We start from the raw sequence: 27,402 nt of genomic DNA, 5'->3' as shown, positions 1-27,402 counted from the left end.
GGACCGAATTAAATGACCCAAAATCAGACAGGTTTCGTTAGACGCAAAACCAGTAGGTGGCACTCTCAGCTATGAACCAGCGAACAGTGAAGAATTGCCCTGGCCTACTTTATGATATAACAATTCGACTAGGTTTATCCCAAATTAACTTTCCGAGCAATAAACACACGCTCACATTATACATGGCATTGTGATTGGCATAATGCACACACAACAAAGTATTGTGATTGTCTCGGGACGGGAGCGGGTGTCCTTGAAGATGCTGCCAAATTATTGTCCCTTATTCCGTTCAAAAAATCCATTCCCTCCCGGGAACGAGGCACATTGTTTTCCCCAAGTAGTTGTTAAAGAAAACATTCAGGTGTAGGCCTATGCTGGTGGACACACAAGACCAAAAAAACTAAGTAAAACAACTGAGCCATGCTTCATTATATAAATCAGTAAAATATCGACTTTGAAAGCACGGTTCTAGAGCCCAAGACCATAACTTCCTTGTACAAGAACGCGTATTTCTACTGTTACTCCCATTCAAAGGGTCGTCACTGGTTACAACAGCCACAAAGTCGTAAACCCCGCCTATTTCTACAATGTATCTTCTTAAAATGTAATTTTTAAACCTAACCGTAACCACACTGTTAACCTTGAATAAATACGTTGTTTTTTTAATCATGAACTTCTACGATATAGGCACTTTTTATTTTGTGGCATTTTTTAAGCCCAATTTCGTCACGCAAACAGATTGATATAAACTCTGGCCAATCAGATTCTTACAACGAGTCTATTATGGCAAGCGATAGGCTGACGCGGTTTATTGTGCCAAGGAAGGCGGTATCCCTTGTTTAAACTGTCCACGCATCGAATCGTCACGTGGGCATCTCCTTGAGCGCAAACTCTAATCGATTGGGATTGTAGCGTACTCACACCAACACGGTGCCTTGTTTTGGTTTACAGCTACTGGATTTATTAACAAAGTGGAGAAGAGAACTTTACATTCATCGGCTTCGTATCACATTGGACTCTAACATATTTTGAAAAGATAATAGAATGCACTGATACATGTTTTATTTTTATGGGTTGCACTTTTGCAAACAGGGCTATCGACGGGACAAGGCTGGTTTTGGTGGTTACCGAGCATGCGAAATGGGGTCATATGCTGACGGGGCTTGTTTTGAACTCCGGACTGAAGTGAGTTTTCCCATATTTTGGTAGGCAACTTTTTGTCATCATAATGAAAGGACAAATTCATAAAGAGTATATTATTTTACGTTCTTAGGGAGAAAATGTAGCATACTGCTTAGAAATTCTACTGCAGCATCAACAGTTTGACAGCACTTATTGGTTTAGCGCCGTTAGTTTAGCTAATTGAGACGTATGCCATAGCATATTCATAATTAAGTTCCACACTAACTCGTTTTCAATGGCTATATTAGGATCTAAATACCCTAATATTTTTTGCTTTTTTATTTCAGTAAGAACAGTTGTATTTTTAAATACAAGTACTATTTAAAATTCCAAAAATGGCTAGCCCAACTACAGAGGAGCAGGGTTGTTTTTCAGATGTAAGAAAGGTGGGTTATTTAAGGAAACCTAAAAGCATGCACAAGAGGTTTTTTGTCCTGCGGGCTGCTAGTGCTGCAGGACCCTCCAGGTTGGAGTACTATGAAAATGAAAAAAAATGGAGACACAAGTCTGGGGTGCCTAAAAGGTCAATCCTGCTGGAGAGCTGCTTCAACATAAATAAAAGGACAGATTCCAAAAACAAATACCTGGTGGCTCTTTACACCAAGGACGAGTATTTCTCTATTGCAGCGGACAGCGAGCAGGAACAAGACAGGTGGCACCAAGCACTAGTGGACCTACACAACAAAGGTAAAGTTCATGATGCTGCTGTTGGTGGCAGTGGGATGGCAGAGGAGAATTATGGAGAAGAAACCATGCCAGGACCTGCCTTTAAAGAAGTCTGGCAAGTTATTTTGAAACCAAAGGGCTTGGGACACACCAAAAATTTTATTGGGATTTACAGATTGTGCCTAACAAATAAAACCATCAGCTTTGTGAAATTGAACTCGGACGCAGCGGCGGTCGTGCTGCAATTAATGAATATACGGAGATGCGGTCATTCAGAGAATTTCTTTTTCATTGAAGTGGGAAGATCCGCAGTCACAGGACCGGGGGAATTTTGGATGCAAGTGGACGACTCTGTTGTTGCTCAAAATATGCATGAAACCATCCTGGAGGCGATGAAAGCGATGAGTGAGGAATTTCGTCCCCGGAGCAAAAGCCATTCCTCGTCAAACTGCTCCAACCCAATCTCTGTGCCTTTGAGAAGGCATCACCACAACAACCTGCCACCTAGCCAAGTGGGACTGGGAAGGAGGTCCCGGACTGAGAGTGTGACGGCCACCTCGCCTGCTGGCCCGGGAAAGCACAGTCATTCATTCAGAGTGAGGGCCTCTAGTGATGGGGAAGGAACCATGTCCAGACCTGCCTCAGTAGATGGGAGCCCCTGTGCTGCCAGGACACAATCTCACAGACACAAAGGGGCCTCCCGCCTCCACCCTCCCCTCAACCACAGCAGGTCTATCCCCATGCCCTCTTCGTGCTGCTCCCCCTCAGCAATTAGCCCAGTTAGCCTGTCCTCCAGCAGTACGAGCGGGCACGGCTCCACTTCAGACTGTCTCTACCCCTGCCGCTCCAGTGCCTCCATATCTGGCTCTCCTATTGACGGGGGATTCATTTCCTCTGATGAGTATGGATCCAGCCCCTGTGACTTCAGGACCTCCTTCCGCAGTGTCACACCTGACTCCTTGGGTCACACACCGCCCGCCAGGGAGGAAGAACTCAACAACTACATCTGCATGGCAAAGCCTGCAACTCTTCTGAGGGGCCACTGTGGCTGCAGCCCCCACCCCCATGGTACGCCATCCCACCTGGACGAGCCTGAGCTGGAGAAGTGCTTCGGGAAACGGACACACTCCTCGAGCACATCTCCCTTGACAGTGTGCCACCAGAAGACCCCCTCTCAGTCCTCCACAGTATCGCTGGAGGAGTACACAGTAATGCAGCCTGCATACTCGTCATGCAGCCGAGCATCCAGCTACAGGCACTCTGCCTTCATGCCCACACACTCATTCCCAGAGGAGGGCATAGACATCCCCTTAGAGGGCAACAGGGTGAGCCAAAAAGATGATGGCTACATGCCTATGACCCCAGGTGTGGCACCTGCCACAGGTAGAAGTGCCGACTACATGCCCATGAGCCCCAAAAGTGTGTCGGTGCCACAGCAGATTAACTCCCACCAGCACCCCAAAATGGACTCCAATGGGTACATGATGATGTCACCCAGCGGGAGCTGCTCACCAGACACCACAAACTACGGTCAAATCTGGACCAATGGGGTCAACCCTAAGCTGTCTGTCGAGAGCACAGAGGAGAAATTGTTGTCGCATGGGGATTACATGAACATGTCACCGGCGAGCTGCTCCATGACTAGCACACCGCCAGACTGCTACATCAACCTGGTAGAGGATCCACCCAAGTCCATATATGCCTACTTTTCCTTGCCTCGCTCTTTTGAACACAGCCACAGGAAGCTGGACCAGAACCCCCTGCACCTTTCGCTCAGCTCTGGACACCTGGCCTTCGGGGACTCTTTAGCCTCGTCCACGAGCAGCGACAGTCTGATGGGACAGGGCCACAGTAGTCAGCCTGTGGTCAAGTCCAAGAGAGCTGATGTGGACAGCAGGCTGGCCAGGCCCACGCGCCTCTCTCTGGAGGGCAACAAAGCCAGCACCCTGCCTCGCACCCATGAGTGCCCCTTCCCTACAGATCCCAAGAGCCCCGGGGAGTATGTCAACATAGAGTTCAACGACAAGGCCTTCTCAGCCGGCTTGGCCACTCACTTCTCCCCTGTGTTCCCAGGGAGTGGCCCAGAGAAGCCAGCAGAGATTTCCTCAGACTACATGAACATGCACCTGGGTGCTCAGGGCAGGGGCATTCCCAACTGGGAAGCCAAACCCCTAGCCTCCTGCACAGATTGCTATGCTATAGTGGCACCTGTTGCTCCCTCCTCCTCTGTAATCCCCTGTGAGAACCTCTGTAGACGGGACTACAGCAGCACACAGACGGACTACTCTGACACACACATGATTCTGAACGCTCCGATGTTGACCATTGATGCCTCCCCCTTCTCTGTGTCCCCTCCAAGCCAGGACCTGTCTGTGCTGGGTGCGGGTCCCAGTGCCGTGCCCTTGGGACTAATGGGCCCTCTCTCTGGGCTGAGTGCTTTCACCAGGGTTAACTCCAGTTTTATCTGGAACCAAGGAGCTAAATTGATCCGTGCCGACCAGCAGGGCCGGCGCCGGCACAGCTCCGAGACCTTCTCCTCCACAGGATTCCCGGTCAGCGCTGCCGCGCCCTCTGTGGAGGAAGTGAAACGTCACAGCTCCGCCTCTTTTGAGAATGTGTGGCTGAAGCCGGGAGAATCCCCATTATCTGCCAACGGGAGGAGAGAAAGCCCATTGGCGCCCAGCTCTAACGGACAGAACCAGAACAGGCTGAACTACATCGACCTGGACCTGGCTCAGGACCAGAACCTCCCAGAGTGGAGTTCCCTCCCGGCCAGAGCCATGGACACGCAAGGTGGGAGTGCCCCAGAGGACCTGCGCGCCTATGCCAGCATTAGTTTTCAGAAAGCAGGCGAGTCGAGGATGAACCCCGCTCACAGAGAAGGTAAGACTGTCTGCTCCCCGTAGCATCTTTTCCTAACAATTCTGTTTTTGTTAGTGTGTGTGTGCGTTGCATGTCTGTGGGTGGAGTCAGAGTTTGTGTGTTTGCACCCGGAAATGTTGATTCTATTTGTGCATGAAAATACTTGTGGTATTCGTGTTTCGTCATTGTGCATACCACCATTCAGATTACTGTATGGATGAAACATGAAGTCCCAAGTTTTTATAAGCATGCACATTGAAAGCAGAGAACATACTCATGAGAGGTTTCTCTGGAGCCAGAATTAGTTTATTTTGCAATGTAATACATTACTACACGAGCTTGACTTTCTACTGAGCTACTCTACTGAGCTCCAATCAGTTTAGCACAGTTTCATATAGGTAAACTAAGTATTCATGTATTTACATTTTTTTTGGTCTTGGTTAAGTAGCCTAAAGTCTGAAACCTCCTTCCTCTTTCCATATAGGTCAACCTCTTTCCACTTTTTTTGTTGTTAATGCAATAGGCTACATTTTGAAGCTGATGGTTTAGATTTTTACCTAATGCCATTAAGGAGTAGCTAAGTTTTGATGTTTCATTAAGTAACATGCAATTGGCTGGATCAAAGATCTTAATGTTCGAGCACTCCACACTCGGTCTCACTCCAACATAATTCTCTCAGGATGACACAAATGGAATAGGAGATGGATGAGAGGCCTCTTTGTTCCCTCTGACTGGAGTGTATTCTCAGGGCACCAGTAAATATGTATTTTTCCAGAAAAAAAGCTCTTATTTTACAGATCGTCCAACTATAAATGTCTTTTGTGAATTACATTAGCCTTTTCTCTGATGGTGGGCCTACCTTGTATGCCGACATGGGTTGTTGTTGGCCATTTCCATTAAATGTACCCATGAGCACCAACATGTGAGGTTCATAGGAGCACCTCAAATTTGGTGTCAAAATTATTATTTTTTTTTTGTTTGTAATTCAGGCATGTACATTTTTTTTTTTAACCATTTTTCATCCTTAAATTAGGAATAAGTGAAGGCTTTGATTTCTGGTCAAACATGGAAAACGGCTCTTAGAAAACATCTACCAGAATAAGTCTTAAAAGGTATTAGAAATACATCAACACACAATATTGTTGCAGTTAAGACCCTTGCCAACGAATATCAACACTTTTGTGAATTGATTTTCCTTCTGTAAGGTTAGGAAATATTGCCGTTCTTTTACAAAACCCCCACATCTTTAAGATAGTTTCACATTTCTCTCCCTCATGAGGGAGGATGATGAAAGTTCATAGAAGTATGTAAAGGTAAACCTACAAATTAGTTATTTCTTCCAATTATGATGATTTTGTTTATGATTTATTAAGTGATTCAAATGTGTCGTTCATTACAAAGTCGGTAACAGAATAACTGCAATTGAATTGGCTAAAATTCATAAACCACAGTTGGGTCACCTGCTACTGTCCTCCCTTCCACTGGCATACTGTTGAGTTCAGCTCATAATTGTGATAACTCTGGACAACCCCTCCTGTCTTTCTCCCTGTCACTCTCTCTTTCGCTCTCCTCTCCAGTAATGTCACCTTTTACTGACACCTATCGATGAGCCCCATCTGTTTCCATTTACTGTAACCAGCGTCCTCAACCGACACTGTACGTCCATGGACATTGAAAAGTAGCTGAAATTTAGAAGTTTGTTTCATAAGTTTGGACAGCAAACTGAGACACCCTTGGAGAGTGAGGTCACAGCCAGGGGATCATCCATTATTGACGGCTACCCTGGAGCAATTGGGGTTAATTTTTGTCTCTGGGATTCGATCCAGCAACATTTCAGTTACTGGCCCATCGATCTTAGCCGCCAGGCTACCTGCTGCCCCGGTACTGTGTTGTGCTCTACGGAGTCCAAACTTATGAAACATAGACATCTATTATTAATTCAGATTTGGTCTGTCTGTACCAACCAAATTTGGTCTTGTTTAGGGGGAACCTCATTAGAATAAAAGCCGATGTGTAAAATAATACCCAAACACACAAACGTGGATACTGCATTTTTCTACCTTTTTCTGTACCTGTTCAGGATACATCACAATGAATACATGACATATCCATAATTATGCATTTCTGTATAGTACAGAACAGTGGCCCATGATGTCATTCAGTTATTGTCAGGTGTTAATCCATTTCACTTACTGTAGTTCAATAATTAAAATAGATTTTTTCAAACTCAAGGTGTCATCATAGTTGACGCCCCATTATTTCAGCATACATCTTTTAATCTTAATTTAGGCTATATGTTTAAAATGTAATTTTTAAATATTTTTTTTTACCGTAATTGTTACGTAATCTGCACTGTTCAAGTATACTGAATAAAAATACTCGCAACAATTTCAAATATTATACTACTAAGCTACAGTTCATACAAGGAAATCAGTCAATTGAAATACATTCATTAGGCAGTAATCTATGGATTTCACATGACTGGCAATACAGATATGCATCTGTGGTCAGATATGAGAAAAACAGTCAGTATCTGGCGTGACCACTATTTTCCTCAGGCAACACGAAACCCCTCTTTTGCATGGAGTTGATCAGGCTGTTGATTGTGGCTTGTGGGATGTTGTCCCACTCCTCTTCAATGGCTGTGCGAAGTTGCTAGAACTGAAACACCCTGTCGTACACGTTGGCAAACTGCTCGCCCACACATCTGCGGTTGTGAGGACGTTTGGACCTACGGTCAAATTTTCAAAAATGACGAGGTGGCTTATGGTAGAGAAATGAACATTCAATTGTACGGAAACAGCTCAGGTGGACATTCCTGCAGCCAGCATGCCAATTGCATGCTCCCCCAACTTGAGACATCTGCAGCATTGTGTTGTGACAAAATTGCACATTGTCGAGTGACCTTGTATTGTCCCCAGCACAAGGTGCACCTGTGTAAGCGATCATGCTGTTTAATCGGCTTTTTTATATGCCACTCCTGTCAGGTGGATGTATTATCTTGGCAAATGAGAAATGCTCACTAACAGATCTAAACAAATGTGTGCACAGAATTAGAGAGACATTTCTGGCATCTTTTTATTTCAGCTCATGAAACATGGTAGCAACACTTTACATTATGTGTTTTATTTTTGTTCAATGTAAGTGTGTTTGTGGAAATTGTTCAAAGTAGACCCTGTGCAATCAATGGTTTTAGTTTGGCATTTTAAGGTGAAAGATCTTGAGTCTGAGTCATTCTGTTACCATGGAGTTGCCCTGTGTGTGTACCAGTACTTAGAGCATTCAAAGTATTCAGACCCCTTTTAGTTTCTCCAATTGTTTTACATTCTATTCTAAAATGGATATACATTTTCACACACTATCCCATAATGACAAAGCAAAAACTGGTTTTCAGAAATGTTTGCACATTAAAAAAATTAAATAAATGGAAATGTGACATTTTACATAAGTTCAGTTACACATTATTCAGTACTGTGTTGAATCACCTTTGGCAGCGATTACAGCCTTGAGTTTTCTTGGGTATGTAGCTACAAGCTTGGCACACCTGTATTTGGGGAGTTTCTTCGATTCTTCTCTGCAGTTCCTCTCAAGCTCTGTCAGGTTGGATGGGAGTGTCGCTGCACAGCTATTTTCAGATCCTTCCAGAGATGCTCGATCGGTTTCCAGTCCGGATTCTAGCTGGGCCACTCAAGGACATTCAGAGACTTGTCCTGAAGAGACTCTTGCGTTGTCTTGGCTGTGTGCTTAGGGTTGTTGTCCTGGTGGAAAGTGAACCTTCGCCCCAGTCTGAGGTTCTGGGTGCTCTGGAGCAGGTTTTCATCAATGATCTCTCTACACTTTGCTCCATTCATCTTTGCCACGATCCTGACTGGTCTCTCAGTCCCTGTCGCTGAAAAAATCCCCACAGCATGATACTGCCACCGCTATGCTTCACCATAGGGATGGTATTGGCCAGGTGATGAGCGGTGCCTGGTTTCCTCCAGACATGACGCTTGGCATTCAGACCAAAGAGGTTCATCTTGGTTTTATTTAGACCAGATCATTTTGTTTCTCATGGTCCGAATCCTTTAGGTGCCTTTTGGCAAACTCCATGCTGGCTGTCATGTATCTTTTTAACTGAGTGGCTTCCGTCTGGCCCCTCTACCATAAAGGCCTGATTGGTGGAGTGCTGCAGAGATGGGAGAACCTTCAAGAAGGAAAACTGTCTCAACAGAGGACCGCTAGTGCTCTGTCAGCATGACAAACAGGTTCTGGGTCAAGTCCTTCTTCCTCGATTGCTCATTTTGGATGGGCGGCCAGCTCTGGGAAGAGTCTTGGTGGTTCCAAACTTCTTCCATTTAAGAATGATGGAGGCCACTGTGTTCTTGGGGACCTTAAATGCTGCAGACATTATTTTGATCTGTGCCTCGACAAAATGTTGTCTCGGAGCTCTACGGACAATTCCTTTGACCTCATGGCTTGGTTTTTACTGACATGCACTGTCAACGAGAGAACCAATGGAAACAAGATGCCCTTGAGCTCAATTTTGAGTCTCATCGCAAAGGGTCTGAATACTTATTTAAATAAGGAATTAATGTTTTTTTATTTTATACATTTGCAACAATTTTCTAAACCTTTTCTCTTTGTTATAGATTATTACGTGTAGATTGATGGAAAAAGAGTAACAATTGTATCCATTTTAGGATAAGGCTAATATGTAACAATGTGCAAAAAGTTAAGGGGTCTGAATAATTTCCAAATTGGGGGGGTCCAGTATTGCAGAGAAGATGGAATGAGAGGAGAATAGACCGCGGAGGGCCATTTTATAATTTAAATGCTGTGAAATACCATCCATTCACAGTGCTGGATAAAGAGATACTGTTCTGTAGGGATTGCTTGGTGTGGTTTTATGTGCGTGCGTGTGCATATGGGTTGTGTAGACTGGGGTGCAGAATTGTGTAACTCTTCTCCTCTGCTTATTTTCGCCTTCAGGAAGTCCCCCCCCCCCTCTGCTGGATTGGTGGGTAGAAAGTGTGTTTAACATGTCAAAGATTAAAACAATGTCTTGGTCGACCTCTAGAATATACCCGATTTATTGATCAATTCAAAGATGGCGTAGCAGTGCAGACGTTGTTTGTCGTTCTCCCGTGTAAATTTTTTATTTATTTTGTATAGATTTCTCTTTTTCCATTTAAAAAAATTAAAGATACCTTCCGGCAACCCGCCTCACCCAATGTGATACGGATCTGCTATTTTTAGACCTTGTAGCCAGAACCTCCATCAGAAGCTAGCCATCAGAAGCTAACCAGCTAATTAGCTACTAACTATTTAATCATTGTTAGCCACTGCTAGCGTCTTTTAGCTTTAGCATAGACACCAGCCACTTTTAGCCTGGATAATACTTGCCAGTCTGCATATCGGACTGTTTTTCTCCACTACAACACCAGATTCCTGCCGTAAGCCCTGGACCATTACTCCAGATCATCCCAGCTAGCTAGCTGCCACCAAGTGGCCCAGCCCCGAAGGTAGCCTTGAGCCAGGCCCATCTCCCGGCCTGCTCAGTGAACCCTATGTCTCCCACTTGTTAGCGTAGTAACGACTAGCTAGCGGATTCCCTGTTTCATCTATTGCTGTTCACTGGACTAGAGGTCGACCGATTATGATTTTCTTTTTCAACGCCGATACCGATTACTGGAGGACCAAAATAAACCGATACCGATTTAATCGGACAATTAAAAAATATATGTATTTGTAATGATGACAATTACAACAATACTGAATGAACACTTATTTTAACTTAATATAATACATCAATAAAATCAATTTAGCCCCCAAATAAATAATGAAACATAATAAATTTGGTTTAAATAATGCAAAAACAAAGTGTTGAAGAATAAAGTAAAAGTTCAATATGTGCCACGTTTAAGTTCCTTGCTCAGAACATGAGAACATATGAACGCTGGTGCTTCCTTTTAGAATGAATCTTCAATATTCCCAGGTAAGAAGTTTTAGGTTGTATTTGTTGTTGGAATTATAGGACTATTTCTCTCTATACGATCTGTATTTCATATACCTTTAACTATTGGATGTTCTTATAGGCACTTTAGTATTGCCAGTGTAACAGTATAGCTTCTGTCCTTCTCCTCGCCCCTACTTGGGCTCGAACCAGGAACACATCGACAACAGCCACCCTCGAAGCAGTGTTAACCATGCAGAGCAAGGGGAACAACCACTCCAAGTCTCAGAGCGAGTGACGTTTGAAACGCTATTAGCGCACACCCCACTAACTAGCTAGCCATTTCACATTGGTTACACCAGCCTAATCTTCGGAGTTGATAGGCTTGAAGTCATAAACATCTCAATAATGCTTGAAGCACAGCGAAGAGCTGCTGGCAAAACGCACGAAAGTGCTGTTTGAATGAATGCTTACGAGCCTGCTGGTGCCTACCACGGCTCAGTCAGACTGCTCTATCGAATCATAGACTTAATTATAACATAATAACACACAAATACGAGCCTTAGGTCAATAATATGTTCGAATCCGGAAACTATCATCTCGAAAACAAGACATTTATTTATTTCAGTGAAATACAATCCGTTCCGTATTTTATCTAACGGCATCCCTAAGTCTAAATATTCCTGTTACATTGCACAACCTTAAATGTTATGTCATAATTACGTAAAATTCTGGCAAATTAGGCCCAAAATGTTGCATATACACTGACTCTGCGTGCAATGAACGCAACAGAATATTGCCTTCTAACCTGGATGTCTTTTATCCAAATATGCATGTTTAAAAATATGTACTTCTGTGTATTGGTTTCAAGAAATGCATTGATGTTTATGGTTAGGTACAGTCGTGCAACGATTGTGCTTTTTCCGCAAATGCGCTTTTGTTAAATCATCTCCCGTTTGGCGAAGTTGGCTGTCTTTGTTCGGAAGAAATAGTCTTCACAGTTCGCAACGAGTCATGTTAGCAGGCAATATTAACTAAATATGCAGGTTTAAAAATATATACTTGTGTATTGATTTTAAGAAAGGCATTCATGTTTATCATTAGGTACACATTGAAGCAACGACAGTCCTTTTTCGCGAATACGCAACGCAGGACACACTAGATAAACTAGTAATATCTTCAACCATGTGTAGTTAACTAGTGATTATGATTGATTGCTTGTTTTTTATAAGATAGGTTTAATGCTAGCTAGCAACTTACCTTGGCTTCTTACTGCATTCACGTAACAGGCAGTCTCCTCGTGGCGTGCAATGTAATCAGGTGGTTAGAGCGTTGGACTAGTTAACTGTAAGGTTGCAAGATTGAATCCCCGAGCTGACAAGGTAAAAATCTGTCATTCTGCCCCTGAACAAGGGCGTTATCCCACCATTCCTAGGCCGTAATTGAAAATAAGAATGTGTTCTTAACTGGCTTGCCTAGTTAAATAAAGGTGTAAAAGAAAAAAAATCGGCCAAATCGGTGTCCAAAAATACAGATTTCCTATTGTTATGCTAATCAATTAATTTCTAATTAATCAGCCATTCCGATTATTCGGTCGACCTTTACACTGGACCCTATTATCACTTGGCTACATAGCTGATGCCTGCTGGACTATTCATTAATCACGGTCCTCCATTTTGTTTATCTGTCGGTAGCAGCCTCGAACTCAGGCCCTGTTGTTCTCTTAGCTGATTAGCTGTTGGCTTACCTGTTGTCTTTGCTAACTGGCTCAATCATCACCTGTGATTGTTTTATGCCTTGCTTTATGTCTCTCACTAATGTCAATATGCCTTGTATACTGTTGTTTAGAATAGGTATCATTGTTTTAGTTCACTGCGGAGCCCCTAGTCTATCTCATCATGCCTCAGATACATCTTTTGTCCCACCTCCCACACATGCTGTGTCCTTACCCAGCACTACTAGTGCGTCCAGAGATGCAACCTCTCTTATGGTCACTCAATGCCTAGGTTTAACTCCATTGTACCCACACCTTACCATACCCCTGTCTGTACATTATGCCCTGAATCTATTCTACCACGCCCAGAAATCTGCTCCAATGCACTAGGCGACCAGTTTTGCTAGCCTTTAGCCATACCCTCATCCTACTTCTCCTCTGTTCTTCGGGAGATGTGGAGGTTAACCCAGGCCCTGCCTGTCCCCAGGCGCTCTCATTTGTTGACTTGTGTAACCGTAAAAGCCTTGGTTTCATTGCATGTTAACATCAGAAGCCTCCTCCCGAAGTTTGTTTTCGTCACTGCTTTAGCACACTCTGCCAACCCTGATGTCCTTGCTGTTTCTGAATCCTGGCGTAGGAAGGCCACCAAAAATGCTGAGATTTTCATCCCCAACTACAACATTTTACATCAAGTTAGAACTTCCAAAGCGGAAGGAGTTGCAATCTACTGCAGAGAGAGCCTGCAACGTTCTCATACTTTCCAGGTCTATGCCCAAACAGTTCGAGCTTCTAATTCACTTTTGGATAAATAGCATGCCCAAACTGAACTGCCTCCTACTCTGTCCCCAATCCTAATATGTTCATGTTATTATTAGTATTGGATAGAAAACACTCTGAAGTTTCTAAAACTGTTTGAATCATGTCTGTGAGTATAACAGAAGTTATTTAGCAGGCGAAACCCAGAGGACAAAACATTCAGATATATTTTTTTGAGGTCACTCTTTTCAATTGGGTTTTCACGGGGAATCCAGAATTTTAATTAACTTTCCTGCAGTTTGTAGAAATTTGTTGGTTTTTCCTTTGTGTAATGAAGAAGTACCATAGCTCAGAATGAGAATAACTTTGTTACTTACCTTTCTGATAGAGGCATGTAACCAGAAAAGATGTGTCAGATTGTTTTGCTCCTGTATTGAGCACAGGTCATCCCGTATTCAATTTGATAGATTATATATGTTTAAAAATACCTAAAGTTGTATTACAGAAGTACTTTGAAATGTTTTGGCAAAGTTTACAGGGAACTTTTGAGATATTTTGTTGCGTAAGTTGGAAGCAGTGTTTTTCTGGATCAAACGCGCCAAATAAATTGACATTTTTGGATATATATCGATGGAATTAATCGAACAAAAGGACAATTTGTGATGTTTATGGGACATATAGGAGTGCCAACAGAAGAAGCTCATCAAAGGTAAGGCATGATATTTTATTTCTGCGTTTTGTGTCGCGCCTGCAGAGTTGAAATATGCTACTCTCTCATTGTTTAATGTTGTGCTATCATCAGATAATAGCATCTTATGCTTTCGCCGAAAAGCCTTTTTGAAATCTGACATGTTGGCTGGATTCACAACGAGTGTAGCTTTAATTTGCTATCTTGTATGTGTAATTTAATGAAAGTGTAATTTTTATAGAAATGTATTTGAATTTGGCGCTTTGCATTTTCCCTGGCTATTGGCCATGCATCCCGCCTACCCCAGAGAGGTTTACACCCAGGCAGTCCTACAATCTAAGCTAGATGCCCTCAATCTCACACAAATGATCAAGAAACACACCAGGTGCAACCCTAAATCCATAAACATGGTTACCTTAAATAGATATTATCCTGACCAACTTGCCCTCCAAATACACCTCTGCTGTTTTCAATCAGGATCTCAGCGATCATTGCCTGTGTCCGCTATGGGTCTGCGGTCAAACGACCACCCCTCATCACTGTCAAACACTACCTAAAACACTTCTGAGAGCATGCCTTTAATCAACCTGGCCCAGGTATCCTGGAAGGATATTGACCTCATTCTGTCAGTAGAGGATGCCTGGTCGTTCTTTAAAATACATTTCCTCACCATTTAAAAGCATGCTCCTTTCAAAAAATGTAGAACTAAGAACAGATATAGCCCTTGGTTCACTCCAGCCCTCAACCAGCACAAACACATCCTCTGGCGGACTGCAATTGCATCGAATAGTCCCCGCGATATGTAACTTTTCAGGGAAGTCAGGAACCGATACGCACAGTTAGTTAGTAAAGCAAAGACTAGCTTTTTCAAACAGAAGTTTGCAAATCATTTTATATATATATATATATATATATATAGCCCTTCGTACATCAGCTGATATCTCAAAGTGCTGTACAGAAACTCAGCCTAAAACCCCAAACAGCAAGCAAAGCAGGTGTAGAAGCACGGTGGCTAGGAAAAACTCCCTAGAAAGGCCAAAACCTAGGAAGAAACCTAGAGAGGAACCAGGCTATGTGGGGTGGCCAGTCCTCTTCTGGCTGTGCCGGGTGGAGATTATAACAGAACATGGCCAAGATGTTCAAATGTTCATAAATGACCAGCATGGTCGAATAATAATAAGGCAGAACAGTTGAAACTGGAGCAGCAGCATGGCCAGGTGGACTGGGGACAGCAAGGAGTCATCATGTCAGGTAGTCCTGGGGCATGGTCCTAGGGCTCAGGTCCTCCGAGAGAAAGAAAGAGAGAAGGAGAGAATTAGAGAAAGCACACTGAAATTCACACAGGACACCGAATAGGACAGGAGAAGTACTCCAGATATCACAAACTGACCCTAGCCCCCCGACACATAAACTACTGCAGCATGAATACTGGCGGCTGAGACGGGAGGGGTCAGGAGACACTGTGGCCCCATCCGAGGACACCCCCGGACAGGGCCAAACAGGAAGGATATAACCCCACCCACTTTGCCAAAGCACAGCCCCCGCACCACTAGAGGGACATCTTCAACCACCAACTTACCATCCTGAGACAAGGCTGAGTATAGCCCACAAAGATCTCCGCCATGGCACAACCCAAGGGGGGGCGCCAACCCAGACAGGATGACCACATCAGTGAATCAACCCACTCAGGTGACGCACCCCTTCCAGGGACGGCATGAGAGAGCCCCAGTAAGCCAGTGACTCAGCCCCTGTAATAGGGTTAGAGGCAGAGAATCCCAGTGGAAAGAGGGGAACCGGCCAGGCAAGGGCGGTTCGTTGCTCCAGAGCCTTTCCGTTCACCTTCACACTCCTGGGCCAGACTACACTCAATCATATGACCCACTGAAGAGATGAGTCTTCAGTAAGGACTTAAAGGTTGAGACCGAGTTTGCGTCTCTGACATGGGTAGGCAGACCGTTCCATAAAAATGGAGCTCTGTAGGAGAAAGCCCTGCCTCCAGCTGTTTGCTTAGAAATTCTAGGGACAATTAGGAGGCCTACGTCTTGTGACCATAGCGTACTTATAGGTATGTACGGCAGGACCAAATCAGAGAGATGGGTAGGAGCAAGCCCATGTAATGCTTTGTCGGTTAGCAGTAAAACCTTAAAATCAGCCCTTGCTTTGACAGGAAGCCAGTGTAGGGAGGCTAGCACTGGAGTAATATGATAAAATTTTTTGGTTATAGTCAGGATTCTAGCAGCCGTATTTAGTTTATTTAGTGCTTTATGCTTTATTGCATGCTATAGCACAGACTCCAAAAAGTTCTGGGACATTGTAAAGTCCATGGAGAATGAGAGAACCTCCTCCCAGCTGCCCACTGCACTGAGGTTATGTTGCAGATGTTAAAATTATCCACCACCTTTGTTGCAACCCCTTCACCACTCTGTTCAACCTCTTTCGTATCGTCTGAGATCCCTAAATATTGGAAAGCTTCTGCGGTCATCCTCCTCTTCAAAGGGGGTGACACTCTAGACCAAAACTGTTACAGACCTATATCCATCCTGCCCTGCCTTTCTAAAGTCTTCGAAAGCGAAGTTAACAAGCAGATCACTGACCATTTCTAATCCCACCGTAACCTTCTCCGCTCTGCAATCCGGTTTCCGAGCTGGACACGGGTGCACCTTAGCCAAGCTCAAGGTACTAAACGATATCATAACCGCCATCGATAAAAGACAGTACTGTGCCGCTGTCTTCATCGACCTGGCCAAGGCTTTCGACTCTGTCAATCACCATATTCTTATCGGCAGATTTAAAACCTGTTAAAAATCGCGCAACATTTCAGCGTCCTGCTACTCATGCCAGGAATATAGTATATGCATATGATTAGTATGTGTGGATAGAAAATACTCAGACGTTTCTAAAACTGGTTAAATCACGGCTGTGACTATAACATAACGTGTGTTTCATCGAAAAGCGGAAAAACTGATCACCAAAATCTGGAAAAAATATCAATCCGCCACTTGCATGTATTGTCTATTGGAAAGCAAATTACATGGGGCTGAGATTGCAAGTCCTACAGCTTCCACACGATGTCGCCAGTCTTGTCAATTGCCTGGGCTTTGTTTCTTGGTCAAACGAGTAAGAGAGAGCCCATTCCTTCCGGTCTCCGACAGGATGTTTTGGCAGAGAAATTTCCGACCATGATTTTAAGACGTGGAGCTATTGAATACACATTGCCCCGTGATCAATTTGATAGATTATTAACGTTTACTAATACCAAAAGTTGGATTACAAAAGTATTTCGAAGTGTTTTGTGAAAGTTCATCGACTTTTTTAATTAAAAAAAATTACGTTGCGTTTTAAAACAGTATTTTTTCCTGTATCACACACTTTTCATAGATCGATATTTAGGCTATATATGGACCGATTTTAATCGAAAAAAGACCCAATAGTGATGTTTATGGGACATCTAGGAGTGCCAACAAAGAAGATCGAAGGTAATGAATGTTTTATATTTTATTTCTGCGTTTTGTGTAGCGCCGGCTATGCTAATTATTTTGTTTACGTCCCCTTCAGGTATTTCGGGATGTTGCATGCTATCAGATAATAGCTTCTCATGCTTTCGCCGAAAAGCATTTTAAAAATCTGACTTGTTGGCTGGATTCACGAGTGTAGCTTTAATTCAGTACCCTGCATGTGTGTTTTAATGAACGTTTAAGTTTTAACGAGTGCTATTAGCATTTAGCGTAGCGCATTTGCATTTCCAGATGGCTAGATGGCATGCCTGCGTGTCGGGTGCGCTTAAGAGGTTAAACTGTTGAGTGTAGGGGGCAGTATTTTGATGTCTGAATGAAAAACGTACCCAAATTAAACTTGCCTATTTCTCAGTCTCAGAAGCTAGAATATGCATATAATTATGCATAGAATTACTATAATAACAGATTAGGATAGAAAACACTCAAGTTTCCAAAACGGTCAAAATATTGTCTGTGAGTATAACAGAACTGATATTGCAGGCGAAAAACCTGAGGAAAATCCAACTAGGAAGTGCCTCTTATTTTGAAAGCTCCCTATTCCATTGCATGCCTTCCCTCCATTTTTTCGGATATCAACCAGATTCCTTTACCTATGTCTTCCACGTGGTGTGAACAGTCTTTAGACATAGTTTCAGCCTTTTATTCTGAAAAATGAGCGAGAACGATCACATCGCATCAGTGGATGGCTGGGTGCCAACAGCTTGGAGCTCCTATTGAAAAAGCTACGGTCCGGTTGAAATATTATCGATTTATTTATTGTAGAAACAACCTGAGGATTGATTATAAAAAAAACGTTTGACATGTTTCTACGAACTTTACTGATACTATCTGCCCCGTCGTGACCGCTCGAGCCTGTGGATTACTAAAAACGCACCAACCAAATGGAGGTATTTTGGATATAAAAATAATCTTTATGGAACAAAAGGAACATTTATTGTGTAACTGGGAGTCTCGTGAGTGCAAACATCCGAAGATCATCAAAGGTAAGCGTTTCATTTTATTGCTTTTCTGACTTTCGTGACCAATCTACTTTGCTGCTAGCTGTTTGTAATATTTTGTCTGCTGAGAGATATGTCCTTACATAAACGCTTGGTTTGCTTTAGCTGTAAAGCTTTTTGAAATCTGACATGCCAGGTGGCTTAAGTTAACCTCTCTGGGATATGTGGGACGCCACATGGCCTGAAGCCAGGGAAAATGCAGAGCGCCAAATTCAAATAAATTACTATAAAAATATAACTTTCATTAAATCACACACGGAAGATAGCAAATTAAAGCTACACTTGTTGTGAATCCAGCCAACATGTCAGATTTCTGAAATAAAAATATAATTTTGACGAGCTTCTTTTGTTGGCACTCGAATATGTCCCATAAACATAACAAATGGTAATTTTGTTCGATTAATTCCATCGATATATATCCAAAATGGCGCATTTGATCCAGAAAACACCGGTTCCAACTTGCTCAACGTGACTACAAAATATCTCAAAGGTTACCTGTAAACTTTGGGGCGGCAGCGTAGCCTAGTGGTTAGAGCGTTGGACTAGTAACCGGAAGGTTGCGAGTTCAAACCCCCGAGCTGACAAGGTACAAATCTGTCGTTCTGCCCCTGAACAGGCAGTTAACCCACTGTTCCCAGGCCGTCATTGAAAATAAGAATGTGTTCTTAACTGACTTGCCTGGTTAAAAAGGTAAAATAAAAAATAAATAAAAACTTTGCCAAAACTACTTTTGTAATACAACTTTAGGTATTTAATGTAAATACCTAAATATAATATTGAAGAGGGGATGATCTGTGTTCAATACAGGAAGAAAACAAGCATGCTTTCTGCTCATGCGCCTCTATCTAACAATTGACCCTCGTTCAAGATGGCTGTACTTCTTCATTACACAAAGGAATAACCTCAACCAATTTCTAAAGACTGTTGACATCCAGTGGAAGCGATAGCAACTGCAAGAAGTTCCCTTTAGAAATCTGGATTCCCATTGAAAAGAGTGACCTCCAAAAAAAAAAAAAAAATCTGAATGTTTTTTTCCTCTGGGTTTCCACTGCTAAATAAGTTGTGTTATACTCAGGCATGATTCAAACAGTTGTAGAAACGTCAGAGTGTTGTCTATCCAAATCTACTAATAATATACATATCTTATCTTCTGGGGATGAGTAGCAGGCAGTTGAATTTGGGCATGAATTTCATCCGGATGTGAAAATGCTGCCCCCGGTGACCAAGAAGTTAACAACAATCTAAGCTGTGTTTTGCTATATTGCACTTGTGATTTCATGAAAATTAAATATTTTTAGTAATTTAATTTGAATTTGGTGCTCTGCAATTCAGCGGATGTTGACAAATGATCCCGCTAACAGGATGGGTGCGCCAAGAAGTTAACAGCTTTGGTTTCTCAAATGACTGCCTCGCCTGGTTCACCAACTACTTCTCAGATAGAGTTCAGTGTGTCAAATAGGAGGGCCTGTTGTCCGGACCTCTGGCAGTCTCTATGGAGGTACCACAGGGTTCAATTTTCGGGGTGACTCTTTTCTCTGTATATATCAGTAATGTTGCTCTTGCTTCGTGTGATTCCCTGTTCCACCTCTATGCATACAAAACCATTCAGTACACTTCTGGCCCTTCTTTGGACACTGTGTTAACAAACCTCCAAACTAGCTTCAATGCCATACAACACTCCTTCCATGGCCTCCAACTGCTCTTAAACGCTAGTAAAACTAAATGCATGCTTTTCAACTGATTGCTGCCCGCACCCGCCCGCCCCACTAGCATCACTACTCTGGACGGCTCTGACCCAGGTGTCTGGCTAAGTATCTTGGTGTCTGGCTAGACTAAGCTTTCCTTCCAGCCTCATATTAAACATCTCCAATCCAAAATTAAATCTAGAATCGGCTTCCTTTTTCGCAACAAAGCCTCCTTCACTCACGCCTACAAAACACCCTCGTAAAACTGACTCTCCTACCGATCCTCGACTTTGGCGAAGTCATTTACAAAGTCACTCTACTCAGAAAACTGGATGCAGTCTGTCACAGTGCCATCCATTTTGTCACCAAAGCCCCATACACCACCCACCACTGCGACCTGTATGCTCTTGTCGGCTGGCCCTCGCTACATATTTGTCGCCAGACCCACTGGCTCCAGGTCATCTATAAGCTCACTGGTCACCATAACACCCACCTGTAGCATGCGCTCCAGCAGGTATTTCTCACAGGTCATCCCCAAAGCTGCCTTTCCTTCCAGTTCTCTGCTGCCAATGACTGGAACAAATTGCAGAAATCGCTGAAGTTGGAGACATATCTCCCTCACTAACTTTAAGCATCAGCTATCTGACCAGTTATCGATCGCTGCAGCTGTACACAGCCCATCTGTAAATAGCCCATCCAATCTACCTACCTCATCCCCATATTGTTTTTATTGACTTTTTTGCTATTTTGCACACCAGTATTTCTACTTGCACATCTATCACTCCAATGCTAAATTGTAATTACTTCGCTACTATGGCCTATTTATTGCCTTACCACCTCATGCCATTTGCACACACTGTACTTGTTCTATTGTGTTTTTGACTGTACATATGTTTATTCCAGTTGGAACTGTTGTTTCTCGCACTGCTTTGCTTTATCTTGGTCACAGTTGTAAATGAGAACTTGTTCTCAACTGGCCTTCCTGGTTAAATAAAGGTGAAATAACATTTAAAATATATTGGATGACCAAAAAAAGCCAATACCGATTTTATTGAAATGTATGTATATTTGCGATAATGACAATTACAACAATACAAACTTTTATTTTAACTTAATATTATACATAAAATCTATTTAGTCTCAAATAAATTATTAAACAGGTTCAATTTGGTTTAAATAATGAGAACACAGTGTTGGAGAAGAAAGTTAAAGTGCAATATGTGCCATGTAAAAAAAGCTAAGGTTTAAGTTTATTGTTCAGAACATGAGAACATTGAGGCTGGTGGTTCAATATTCCCAGTTAAGAAATTTGAGGTTGTAGTTATTATAGGCATTATGACGCATCGACTATTTCTCTCTATACCATTTGTATTTCATATACGTTTGCCTATTGAATGTTCTTATAGGCACTTTAGTATTGCTAGGCTAATCTCTGGAATTGATAGGCTTGACGTCATAAACAGCGCTTTGCATTAAAGCATTGCTAAGAGCTGCTGGCAAAACGCAGTAAAGTGCTGTTTGAATGAATGCTTATGAGCCTGCTGCTGCCGACCACCGCTCAGACTGCTGTATCAAATGATAGACTTAATTATAATATAATTAACACAAATACAAGCCTTTGGTCATTTAATATGGTCAAATCCGGAAACTATCATTTTGAAAACAAAACCTTTTATTCTTTTAGTGAAATACAGAACCATTCTGTATTTTATCTAACGGGTGGCAACGCTAAGTCTAAATATTGCTTCTGCATTGCACAACCTTCAATGTTATGTCATAATAATGTAAAATTCTGGCAAATTAATTACGGTCTTCACACAGTTCGCAAGGAGCCAGGCGGCCCAAACTTTTGCATATACCCTGACTGTTTGCCTGCTAACATTTTATTTTAACTAAATATGCAAGTTTAAAAAATATATACTTGTGTATTGATTTTAAGAAATGTATTGATGTTAATGGTTAGGTACATTTGTGAAATGATTGTGCTTTTTTTGCGACTGTGCTTTTGTTAAATCAACACCGTTTGGGGAAGTAGGCTGTGATTCGATGATAAATTAACCGGCACTGCATTGATTATATGCAACGCAGGACAAGCTAGTTTACACAGTAATATCATCAACCATGTGTAGTTAGCTAGTGATTATGTGAAGATTGGTTGTTTTTATAAGAAGTTTAATGCTAGCTAGCAACTTACCTTGGCTCCTTGCAGCCACAAGGTCCTTTTGACGCTGCACTTGCGTAACAGGTTGTCAGCCTGCCGCGCAGTTTCCTCGTGGATTGCAATGTAATCGGCCATAATCGGCATCCAAAAAGGCCGATTAACAAGTTGTTATGAACTTGAAATCGGCCCTAATTAATCGGCCGACCTCTAGTGTATATACTCATAATATAATAATAATAATAATATATGCCATTTAGCAGACGCTTTTATCCAAAGCGACTTACAGTCATGTGTGCATACATTCTACGTATGGGTGGTCCCGGGGATCGAACCCACTACCCTGGCGTTACAAGCGCCATGCTCTACCAACTGAGCTACAGAAGGACTGGAGGTCCTGTTTGTGTTAGGGAGCATGCAGGAACAAGCTGCATCTTGTGTCTATGTTTTCTTTGGCTAGTCTTTTTTACTTTCTCACACTTCAATTCATTATTTCACACTTTTATTTAAGCAAAAGCCCCTTCAATGCTTTATTATTAGGATATATTTTGGAATAATACCATTACGCACTTTTTTGGGGTTGTGCATGCACAAAACATATCTGTACTAGACACTACAACACATACATCCATGCGTCCCTACATTGAGAGAAAAACAACGTGTGTGTCTGATTCAACGGTGGTAGCCTGAAGTCTGGTATAGCATAGTACCGACCCTATTGGTGAACTGGAGAAAATCCCATCCACCCCCACAGTGCTCTTCTCCTTTCCTGCCTGCGTGACAGATAACGATGCTGGTCGCTGTGACATACCGGTTTGTCACGTGCCGCCCTTTTAGTGTGTCATATGGGATTAGCAGGCCATGGGCTTGGGTGCAAGGGATCACAGGGCGCCGAGCCAAGATTGGCAGAGCTGGAGCAGGGGAAAATACTTTAGTTTAATGTGTGTTAGGGTTGGGCGATGTCCACCTTTGTCCCATCATGTTTATGTACCCCTATTGGTTATGTTTATGTACCCCCAATGTATATTTATATTTTTTTTATATGCAAAGGTAGAAAAAGACACTAGCGTGGAGTGATTGGTACAGTCAACGAGCCTCATTGGCTGTGTGATGGGTGAATCATCATAGGCTGCAGGATCTAGCAACTCTGCTGTCACATTTTTGCTTATCCTCTCTTATTAGGCCTAAGATACTGTGCGTTGAAGGTAGGTTGCACATTGCTAGAATACTATTGAAAAAGGCCTAGGCCAACTGGGCTACTTACTGTTTTCTTTCATAAGGTTTCCTCAGCTGTAACCCAATTTTTCTTTAGACTTCTCAGTCGACTTTTCCATCTTGGTAGTGTTAACTCGATTGCATGTCTTGTGGCCTGAAATTTTATTTTTCATCCAAAATGAAGTTGTGATTGAGAATAGCATAGGTTAAAATGTACTTAATTGGCCCATTTAAAAGCAGCAACATTAGGACATTAAACACTCGTTTTTTGGGGGGTTATACTGTTAATTTGTCTTAATGCTTTTATAATATTTCATTTAGTAGGTTTACTAAAGATTATTAGGATTTTAGCATTTGGGTTCATAATTGTTCATAGGTGGGAAAAAAAGTTATTAACCAAAAGGTTAAAAGCCTAATCCTTCTAAATGAAATATAATAAATGCATTAAGACAAATAAATAGATTCTCCCAAACATTTTTATGAAGTGTTTAATGTTGTTTCTTTATGTAAATCATAGTCTATGCAATTCTCAATCCCAACTTTATTTTGAATGACAAATTATATTTCAGGCCACAAAACAGGCATTCAAGTAATTTCTGTCATAATGCTTTGCTCAACTGTAAGGTTTGTTCAAATTTAGAATAAAATATTTCTATCTTGCTATTGTTTGTTCAATCTCATTATTACCTTAGGCCTTCTGAGATTCTTTCAAATAAAATAAATTGAAGTAGGCTATAAGAATATAGGCAATTTCTTTGGAATGTCACCCGTGCACTGCCTGACTAATTTCTCTGCTTTACTGCGCGAGGCCAGTCAGTTGAAATAGGTTAGGTATCGTCTGTCATATCACAATATCGTCTATAGTATCAACTAACCCTAGTGTCTTCTCCTACCCCCCCCCACAGACCGTGTATTTTTTTTATTTTATTTTTACCTTTAATTAACTAAGCAAGTCAGTTTACAAATGATTATTTTCTATGATGGCGAGCTACCTCCCACCAGCCCCCCAATGCTAGCCAGGAGTATAGGTTTGGGTTTGGGCAAGGGGCTTTTTGTGTTTCCCAACATGGAGGAAAAGGAGGATTGTTTAGCTATAGGAGGGAGGGAGGGATTGTGTAAACACGAGGAAGAGGGTGTAGTTGTGTAATGGTAGAGTGGAGGGAGAACATTGGAGGGGGATGGGGCACTTTGAAGGGGATGCTGGAATGTGTGTAATCGTGTCTAAATGAGAGGCTTGCCACTGCGCCGGGTTAGTCTGGCTGACACCAGCTCTCGAAGTCCTACTAACTTGAGTGTAAAAAGGCTTCTTTGATGTGCTGGCACAAAGCATTGATAATGAAGGGCTTTTCCCGATGACTTCAAGACCGCACCCTCCCTCCCCTGGTTGGATATCCTTGTTTCAAATTGAACAAATCATGATCTATTGTTTTACATAGGGCGGCCCCAGCCTTTCTGCTTCATCCAGCCAGCTAGCCCTTCCGGGTTAAGAAACACAGTAGCTATGTAGCACAACACTTTGAACATCGTTTGATGCTAACTAAAATGTAAAACATAAAACTAAAAAAGTTTACATAATGAATAGGGAGCATTAATCATCACACATTTTCTAAATTAAGCTAGGCGTATGTTGCACGTCACCACTGTGTATAGAGTGCATGCCTTATCATGTGTAAGCACGTCTGCCTGTGTTTCTCTTCACAGTCCCCGCTGTTCCATAAGGTCAATTTTAATGTTTTTAAATCTGATTCAACTGCTTGCATCAGTTACCTGATGTGGAGTAAAGTTCCATGTAGCCATGGCTTTACTTAGTACTGTGTGCCTCCCATAGTCTGTTCTTGACTTGGGGATTGTGAAGAGACCTCTGGCATGTCTTGTGAGCTGTGTGCTAATATTTTAAACTGACATCTTGGTGCATACAGCATATCAACACTTCTTACAAAAACCAGTAGTGATGAAGTCAATCTCTCTTCCACTTTGAGCCATGAGAGACCGACATGCATACTATTAATATTAGCTCTTTGTGTACGTCAAGGGCCAGCCGTGCTGCCCTGTTCTGAGTCATTTGCAATTTTCCCAAGTCCCTTTTTGTGGCACCTGCCCACACGACTAGTCCAGGTGCGACAAAACTACGGCCTGTAGGACCTGCCCTGTTGATAGTGCTGTTAAGAAGGTAGAGCAGCGCTTTATTATGGACATACAACAGTAGCTAAGATGGGGAGAAGTATCAGTATTTTTTTGACCATGACAGTTTACAATCCAGGGTTACTCCAAGCAGTATAGTCACCTCACCTTGCTCAATTTTCACATTTATTTATTACAAGATTTAGTTGAGGTTTAGGGTTTACTGAATGATTTGTCCCAAATGCAATGCTTTTAGTTTTCAAAATATTTAGGACTAACTTATTCCTTGCAATCCACTGTGATTGCAAGGAATAATAACTAAGTGTTGCAGTCATTTCAGTCGCTGTAGGAGCTGACATGTATAGTGTTGAGTCATCCACATACATACACGCTGGCCTGTTGCAGCCAGCCGCGACCCGGAGACCCATGGGGCGGCGCACAATTGGCCAAGTGTCGTCCGGGTTAGGGGAGGGTTTGGCCGTCAGGGATGTCCTTGCCCCATCGCGCACTAGCGACTCCCGTGGTGGGCCAGGCGCAGTGCACGCCGACACGGTTGCCAGGTGCATAATGTTTCCTCTGGCACATTGGTGCGGCTGTCTCCCGGGTTGTGTTTCGGAGAACACGTGGCTCTCGACCTTTGCTTCTCCCGAGTCCGTATCGGAGTTGCAGCAATGAGACAAGACTCTAACTATCAAGTGGATACCACAAAAAAGGGGTAATAATAAAAAAGCTTCAAAAAATACATACACACTGGCTTTACTCAAAGCCAGTGGCATGTCATTAATAAAGATGGGTGAAAAAGTTATGGGCCTGGACAGCTGCCCTGGGGAATTCCTGATTCTACTTGGATTATGGTGGAGAGGCTTCTATTGAAGAACACCCTCTGTGTTCTGTTAGACAGGTAAATATTTTCCACATTATAGCAGAGACTGTAAAGCCATAACACACGTTTTTCCAGCAGCAGACTATGATTGATGATGTCAAAAGCCGCACTGAAGTCTAAGAAAACAACCCCCACAATCTTTTATCAATTTCTCTCAGCCAATCATCAGTCATTTGTGTAAGTGCTGTGCTTGTCAAATGTCCTTCCCTATAAGCATGCTGAAAGTATGTTGTCAATTTGTTTACTGTAAAATAGCATTGGATCTGGCCAAAGACTATTTTTTCTAAAAGGGTTGGTAACAGGCTGATGGTCAGCTATTTGAGCCAGTAAAGGGGTCTTTACTGTTCTTGGGTAGCGGAATGACTTTTGCTTCCCTCCAAGCCTGGGGGCACACGCTTTGTAGTAGGCTTAAATTGAAATAAAATGGCAAATAGTGACAATGTCGTCCACTATTATCCTCAGTAATTTTCCATCCAAGTTTTCAGACCCCAGTGGCTTGTCATTGTTGATAGACAACGGTATCTTTTTCACCTCTTCCACACACACTTTATGGAATTCAAAAATTACAATGCTTCTCTTTTCATAATTTGCTGATATATATTTGGATGTGTAGTGTCAGCGTTTGTTGCTGGCATGTCATGCCTAAATTTGTCACGTTCTGACCTTTAGTTCCTTTTGTTTTGTGTTTGTTTATATGGTCAGGGCGTGAGTTGGGTTGGGCAGTCAGAAAAACAAACAATGTTTTGTTTCTGTGTTCGGCCTACTATGGTTCTCAATCAGAGGCAGGTGTCGTTAGTTGTCTCTGATTGAGAATCATACTTAGGTAGCCTGGGTTTCAGTTTTGGGTTGTGGGTATTTGTCTTCCGTGTCAGTGTTTGTCGCCACACGGGACTGTTTTGTTTCTTCACGTTTATTATTTTGTTCAGTTGTGTTTTTTTAATAAATCAATATGGACACTTACCACGCTGCATTTTGTCCGATTCTCGCTACTCCTCCTCAAAATTTGCTAATCTTGCCAATGAAA

General features: G+C 42.5%; 1 protein-coding gene across 2 annotated transcripts in view; it reads left to right on the top strand.

Moving 5' to 3' along the window:
- The first annotated feature begins 861 nt into the window (after positions 1–861).
- irs1 (insulin receptor substrate 1) overlaps positions 862–27,402 on the top strand; it is a 65,325-nt gene continuing 38,784 nt past the window's right edge. For both annotated transcript variants that reach the window (XM_035748322.2, XM_035748321.2), the window contains exon 1: positions 862–4,731. In XM_035748322.2, coding sequence (XP_035604215.1) covers positions 1,518–4,731 — 3,214 coding nt within the window. In that variant the 5' untranslated portion in view covers positions 862–1,517. The remainder of the gene's footprint in view (positions 4,732–27,402) is intronic.

Source organism: Oncorhynchus keta, chromosome 33 (genome assembly GCF_023373465.1).
Source record: "Oncorhynchus keta strain PuntledgeMale-10-30-2019 chromosome 33, Oket_V2, whole genome shotgun sequence".
Lineage (NCBI taxonomy): Eukaryota > Metazoa > Chordata > Actinopteri > Salmoniformes > Salmonidae > Oncorhynchus > Oncorhynchus keta.
Note: the sequence above shows the minus strand (reverse complement) of the source record. Positions and strands in the feature narration are given on the sequence as shown.